We start from the raw sequence: 7,373 nt of genomic DNA on the forward strand, positions 1-7,373 counted from the left end.
CCCCCCGCCGCCCTGTGGACCCCCCCCCCATCCACAGCAGACCGGGGCTTGGGCTCGCAGGAGCCAACTCTGGCCCGCAGGGCCGGGGCGTACACCATTAAAGAGCTGTTCCCATGGCGACAAACAGATGCGACACGGCAGGTTCCCGCAAGGTGGGGTGACAATCAGACGCCTCCCCCAGAGCCAGGAAGGCCCAGCCCTGGCCCGCCCGTGGGCCTCCGAAGGGTCCCGCCACCAGGGCTCTGCCTCTGGGGCCACGGGCACACTCTCCATCAAGCCGCTGAGGAGGCTGCGGAGGGGCCTCCTGGAAGCCCGTCTCCTACAGGGCCGCACCCAGAGAGGGCCCCCCCGCCGGTCGATGCCTGGGCTGGTGGCAGCTCCTTCCTCTGCGAATGGCTCTGGGTGCCATCAGGGCCCCCGGCCCTCTGCACAGCAACCCGAGGGAGGAAAGGAGGTCCCTGCCCAGAGCCACAAGATGGCCAGAAGCCCACTCCAATTCGGTGTTCGGAGAGCAAGCAGGGGACTGGCCCCGGAGCTGCCGGGCGTGGGAGTGCAGGGCTCCCTCCAAGGGCTTCCCAGGAGGAGGAGTGGGAGGAAGGCATGGGGGGCACTGCCCAGCTCTTCTGGCCATCAAGCTGAGCAAGGGAGGGGGAGCAGCGGGGCCACCGCCGAGGGGAGCAGGAGTCGCAGGGGGGCAGGATGGAAGTCTGGCTCAGAAGGTCCTGAGGCCTCCTTGCTGTTCTGGAGAGCAGCGGAAGGACAGACGTGGGACAAGGGGAAGCGACAGATGTCCCGGCAAGTGGCCGAGATGCAGGCGGGAGGGACAGACGGCTGGACAGTGGCCATATCCGGATCTACCCCAGGGCAGGAGGGAGCGGAAGGGAGGGGCGCCTGCCAGTAACCTCTCGAACTCACAGCCTCTCGAACTCACAACCATGGACCCACGGTAAGTAGGAAATACCAAAAATCAGCACATACCGTGCTACAGACAATTACAAGGTATCTCAAGTAATTTTATATATTTATTTGTTTTTATATATATTTTATATTTTTAATTTTTTTCTTATAAATTATTCACCATTATATTAATTGTCACATAAACATTATCACATACCAGTCCTCCTTAACTGTACAAAAGTTTTAAGGAGGAGGACTCCTTTTAGTCTATTTTGAATGAGTGCTCAGTCTTCCTCCAGCAGAGGTCCAGATATCCTCCTGTTTCAGGGTCTTCCTCAGGGAGTTCAACAGATATTTCCAAACACAAGGTTGCCAAATACCAAGATATTTATCCAAATTTCACCAATGAACACTGCAAAAAATCTCTCTTAGTAAGCTCAAGGCTTCCTCAAAAGTGAAAAGCACATCTGCTATTACCGGAGGCTGAGTTCAGACTGGCAGTTTGGCCCGATATAGGCCCGATGTAGGCACGTTTCATGAACGGATTAAAGGGGCCAGTTCACACAGGCACAGCTGTCCAGTGTTCCCCAGCCATACTCAACCTGTCTTGTAACGCTTCCCTCCTGAGTTTAAAAAATACCAGGTGAAAGTGGTAGCAAACACTGGAGAGCACATTGATCCCACTTCCCGGATGTGTGCACACTAAAAGCCGCAAACAAGCCGCATTTCTGCGCCTATGCGCTTAGGCACATGTCACTGGAGTGAAAAAAAGCCACTTACAGCTGCGCCTCTGCCAGGGGTGGACCAACAGTGCGAACACTCCCTTGCTCCCGCATCAGGCCACCAGGTTCTCTGGGTGAGGTGCCCCTTGGAGAGCCCCCACCTGGGGGGGGGGGTTTGCTGCTGGCAGCCAGGAGCAAGCCGGGCCCGGCGACAGCCACGCGGCAGCAGCTGCTGGGCGAAGACTGGGTAGGCACAGCTTGCCTCGGGGACCCCTGGCTGCGACCCAGTGCCAGTCACAGGGGGGTCTCAGCGAGACCCACCAAGAGTTGTCTCAGGACGGACCATGGACCCTCTGTCCCTCCCTGCCACCCTCCTCGGTCCCTCACTTCCGGCTGCACTCAGCTGGTCACACATTGGCTGGAACGCATCTCTGCCCTCGCGTACTGGGAGGGGCAGACGGCCCGTGAGCTGGGCCACCCTCCCCCACTGCAGGAGCGCCTCCGTCCTCCAGCTCTCCCGGCTGGTACAGTCACCTCCCAAGAAGGTGGGCCTCAGCAGGACATGGAGAAGAAAAGTCCGCTGCAGCCCAGGGACTCACTCACTCACTCACCGTCAGAATGAGCTTCTCGACGCAGTCGGGGGAGACGCTGTGCAGGTGGGTGAGGTGCAGCTGCAGGTGGATCTTGTTGCTGAGCGTGTCCTGGCAGAGAGGGCAGCGGAGCGCGGGCTGGACCGAGTGCTGTGTCATGGCGTGGACCCGCAGCCGATTCACGTCCGGGTTGCTGTACTTGCAGTAGGGGCACTGGTGGGTGGGGGGGGGGGGGGGGAGAAAGGGAAAACCACACATGGAGGGGGGACAGAGAGCAGCCCAGACTCAGAAGAGGCCCGCTGGCATGCCTGGTTGGCTTCCAGGCGCTGGTTTGGACACCATCTGAGACCAGAGCCTCTGATGCCGCAGCACCTCCCCTTCCAGGTTCAAGTCTCCATTGAGGCTCCCCCACTCACCCCGGGAGGTCAGACGGTCGGCTACCAGGACCCGGGGCCTTCTCTCTGGTAGCCCCAGAGTGACAAAACAGGGTAGCGGAGGAATCCGCCCTGCTCCCTTCCCAGACACAAGTGGACACATTTCCTGGGACTCCGTTGGGAGTTTCCCCCCGTTTTCGTTTGTTTGTTTCCAGGGCTGTGTAAGCCGTCTTGCCCACCTGGGACAAGGGTCCATCCGGGCCCCTCCTCCCTCCCTCCCTCCCTCCCTCTCTCCCTCCCTGAGACGAGCCAGGACTGTCTGGCCTTCCCGCGGCTCTGCCCTTGACCCATTTTTACAGCACAGCCGGCTGCATGGTGAGCAGCCCTGGGGAGAGCGCAGGTGGGCTGGGAGCCAGCCTTCCCCACCAAGGCACAGACACCCCCACAGGCCTGACCTGCTCCGGCTTGCTCTCCTCTGACGTCTTCGGCCACTTGGCGCCGCCACCACCACCACCGGGCGATTCCGACCCCCTGGGGCACAGCAGGCTGCGGGAGGGTGCCGCCGGGGTCTCCGCCAGCTCCTTCTCCCCCTGGGCCGCTTGTGCTGCTGGAGAAGGAGAGAGAGAGGCAGTCAGCGCCCTGCCCCGGGACCGCCTGGGCAGCCGCAACCAGGGGCTTGCCCCAGTCCCACGAGAGATCCCCAAAAGCACACTTTTCATCAGCTGCAACCGGCATCTTCTTCAGCACATACCCCAACCCTGTGCTTCTAACTGAGTATCGGGAACATCACATAGCTAACCCTGACACCCTCAGTTGAACCACTGACTGCCTTTAGGCCAATCACACCCTCTCCGTCCACCCTACCGTGCAGGGTTGCTGTGAAGACAACGGTGCCAATGCCTGAGGGGCCAGGAGCCACTGGGAGATGTGTGGGGCAGGCAGGCGGGATCCCTCTGCAGGGCCCGCCCCTGCAAAACCCCCCCATCACCACAGGACGAGCATCCTGTGAACTATCCTGCTGCACAACAGGCACGCAGCCACCTTCGGCAAGGGCGGGCAGACTGCGTGGGATGTCCCCTCCCAGGCCTGCCAGCTCGACCCTGGATCTGACTCCAGAGCAGCACCGGCAGTGTCTCTGGCATGAGTCGCAGGAAGGGGCAGCACCCGTGAAACGCGTCTCAGAGCTCCAGCGTGACAGGCCTTTGCAGTGCCACGGAGGGAGTCCCCATGAACGGGGCCGGGCCCCCCTGAGAGAGTCGTCAAGGACTTTATGGACCGGGACGCTGGAATAAATCCTCAGAGGACCCCCAGAGATGGCCCCGGCCCAGCCGAGTTCTGGGCACTCTTGGAGCCCGCGAGCCAAGCCCTCCTCCACAGCCTCAGACTCCAAAGGGCTGGTTTCTCCAGGAGCAGGGGACAGGGAGGACGGCTATATCAACCTGTCAAGTCCGCAGTGACCGGAGGCAGGGCTTCTTCAGTGGTGGCTCCAGAGGGCTGCGTGGCATTGGGTGATATTTTTAAAATCTGCCTGGGCCTTTTGTCAGGGGGGCCTTTGCACAACCTGCTTTACCTGCTGCTCGATTTATCCCCTTTATATTTTATGTTGTTTTTGCCTGCTTTTGCTTTAAACTTAAATTGATCATCTCCTTTTACTGATTTATACTGCGAGGTGCTTCCACCAGAATGCACAGAGAAGCTGCTGACACATTTCCAAAGTAAATCAGTCGGTGGAATGGCAACTTTGTGGGGAGTCTGTCCCCGTATCAGGGGCCCAGACAGCAGGAGCACAGACTACCCCTCCATTCTCCCCATGCTGTTCCGGGCCAGTCGCCCGGGAGCCGTATGAACGCTTTCCACCTGGAAGCGCATGGGACATTTCCCCTGTGGCCGGGGTGGGGAGGGAGGGGTTGGCTGGGTGCCTTTCACAGCCCCCGCTCCTACCGACCAAGGCCCCTCGGCTCGCCTCCCCGCTTGTCCTGACCCAGCCAGAACCAGCCCGCCCACCCCCCAGAACCAGCCCCTGTCACACACGGCACCACCCAAGGGCACCACTGGAGTGACGGCGAGGAGGCAGGCAAAAGCAACCAGAGAGAGAGTTCCAGGAAGTCGGTGCTCTTCCCAGAATGCCCACCTCGTGACCTCTGAACCCCATGCCCTGGAGCACATAAATCTGCAGGGCATCTATTATTCAAAAACTACAAGGACAAGGATCTTACACACAGCCCCCCCTCCCCCCCCCACATGCATCACAGTCCTTTAATCTGTCTCGAATCGACTTCAAACCCATTCCACCCTTAATGGGAGTTATTCATTTTCACTTGAAAGGTAATAGATGACAGGTAGATATTTAAGATGATGGACTGGCTGCCGATTAACTAGGCGGCTTAACGCTCTGCGCTAGCCATGCCCCCCCGAAGCCCCGCCCCCCTCTGCAAATGCACAGGGAGGACATTTGGCGGCAGCCGGTCCACGGCTCGTCACAGGGCCAGCTCCGGAGCTCCCGAGGGGCGGCCAACAGAGGCCTTGGTGGTCCGGCACCTGAACAGATACAGCTTGCACAGAAATAAAACCGCTCCAGCCCTGAAGGTGCCCCGAGACCCCTGCCTAAGCAGACCCCTTGCAGGGCAGCACGCCCACCTTCCATGATGTTTTATGCCCCTCCCCCCGGCCAACTGACAAACCGGCAAGCAGCAGGAAGAGGGAAGCCACCGCTGGGCAGGGCAGGGCAGGAGGACTGGTCCCTGGTCACGCCACTCCCCGGGGCCGAGGGAGGGAGGGAGGGAGGGGGCACCACGCAGGTGTTCTGGGAGGCCCTTCTGGGCACCAGGGAGGGGGGAGACCCGGCAGGGGGGGGGGAAGCCCTTCTCCTGAGCCCCACGAAGCAGGCCTCCCGCGCGCCGCCTCCTGTGCAAGGCACGTTACAGATACCAAGGCTCACACATTCTCCCAGACTCAGGCCCCGTGGGCTGGTTCACTGCCCCTGGGACACAGCCTCAGCCTAGCGGTGTGGGTGGCCTTCAGAAACACGGGAATCGGCCATGGCATTTTCATTGTTTTTAACTGTCTGTATGTTGTCTGTGATGGAACCCACCCTGAGCCCGCTATGGGGGGAGGGCGGGATACAAATCTAGTAAAGTAAAAATAAATAAACAAAGTGAAGTGGACCAGCCACTTAGACGTGTGTGGCCCACCCTGCCTGGGCTGACTGGCAATGGATTCCAAGGGGTGGTGGCGGTGGTGGGTGGGTGACGACGACTGCTGTTCGGCTACCTGCTGGCACCCCTGCTGCGGGGTTCTGCAGGGATCCACCTTGTCTTCCACGCTGTTCAGCATCTACATGAAATCGCTGGCAGAGATCACCGTGGGGTTTGGAGTGAGGCGCCACCAATATGTGGAGGACGCTCAGCTCCATTTCACCTGAAGGGCTGACCCAGCTGAGCCTGGGAAAGGCCGTGGGATGGACGAGGGCCAATGGACTGAAACCGGTCCAGACAAGACTGAGGGGCTCCTGGCCCACCATGAAGCTGCTCGAGGGCGGAGGAGTCAGCCTGTCTTGGGGAGGGGGCTGCCCTCCCTCTGAAGGAGCCGGCAGAGAGCTTGGGGGAGGGGGGGGGTCTGCTAGAGGCTCCAGTCTCCTCCATGGCATGCTACCCCTTTCCTCAGCTTCAGCTGACACACCAGCCACATGATTTAGCACGGCCTGATCTTGAAGGAATCACACGAGACAGCTCTCTTAAGGGTTGAGAAATCTGTCTGCCTTTCAAGGCAGCAAGAGTTTATTTTATACACACTCTGCCCCCCTCACCCACCGTGAGGTGAGGCTGGGGCTTGCACGTACAGAAACAGGGGAAAACAGATACTTGAAGCGAGGATGTCTTAGGATGCTTACATAGTACAATAATTAATGAGCTACTCTTAGCTTTAACATGCCCGCAGGTACAGGATGTGCAAAGGTCAGGACTCTTAGTGGATCAGAGTCACTGATCAATCCAGATGTTTACAGAGTCTGGAAATATGGGCCTGAACCAGGACAGGTGTGCCTTATCGCTGATCCTTGCCCACATGATCTCACCCTAGGTAGCTCAGTACCCTATGCACAAGTTGTTCCTGCATGGCGGCATGTCCCATGGCGAAGAAGAAGAAGAAGAAGAAGAGGAAGAAGAAGAGGAGGAGAAAGAAGAAGAGGAGGAGGAGGAGATTGGATTTATACCCCGCCCTTCACTTGGAGTCTCAGAGTGGCTTCCAAACTCCTTTCCCTTCCCCTCCCCACAACAGACACCCTGTAAGGTGGGTGGGGCTGAGAGAGCTCTGATAGAAACGGCTCTTTTTCAAGGACAGCTGTGCCAGAGCTTGTGACTGACCCAAGGTCACATCACCAGGTGCAAGTGGAGGAGAGGGGAATCAAACCCGGTTCTCCCAGATTAGAGTCCGCACACTTAACCACTACACCAAACTGGCTCTCTAACCAGAAAACCAGCTACTTCCACTTCATTGAGCCTTTGATTGTGTGGATCACAAAAAACTGTGGCAAGAGGTGCAAGTGGAGGAGAGGGGAATCAAACCCGGTTCTCCCAGATTAGAGTCCGCACACTTAACCACTACACCAAACTGGCTCTCTAACCAGAAAACCAGCTACTTCCACTTCATTGAGCCTTTGATTGTGTGGATCACAAAAAACTGTGGCAAGCCCTTAAAGAGATGGGAGTACCAGACCACCTCACATGTCTCCTGAGAAACCTGCATAAGGGTCAAGAAGCGACAGTTAGAACTGGATATGGAACATCTGATTG

General features: G+C 58.5%; 1 protein-coding gene across 1 annotated transcript in view; it reads right to left on the reverse strand.

Moving 5' to 3' along the window:
• The window catches only part of LOC107123920 (zinc finger homeobox protein 3-like), a 218,373-nt gene that overhangs the window by 122,977 nt on the left and 88,023 nt on the right, over positions 1-7,373 (reverse strand). Inside the window, exons 5-6 of the mRNA XM_015427272.1 lie at positions 3,030-3,190; positions 2,231-2,422 (exon numbers count right to left, since the gene is read on the reverse strand). Coding sequence (XP_015282758.1) covers positions 2,231-2,422; positions 3,030-3,190 — 353 coding nt within the window. The remainder of the gene's footprint in view (positions 1-2,230; positions 2,423-3,029; positions 3,191-7,373) is intronic.

This window comes from Gekko japonicus, unplaced genomic scaffold, assembly GCF_001447785.1.
Source record: "Gekko japonicus isolate JY-2015 unplaced genomic scaffold, Gekko_japonicus_V1.1 scaffold1463, whole genome shotgun sequence".
Lineage (NCBI taxonomy): Eukaryota > Metazoa > Chordata > Lepidosauria > Squamata > Gekkonidae > Gekko > Gekko japonicus.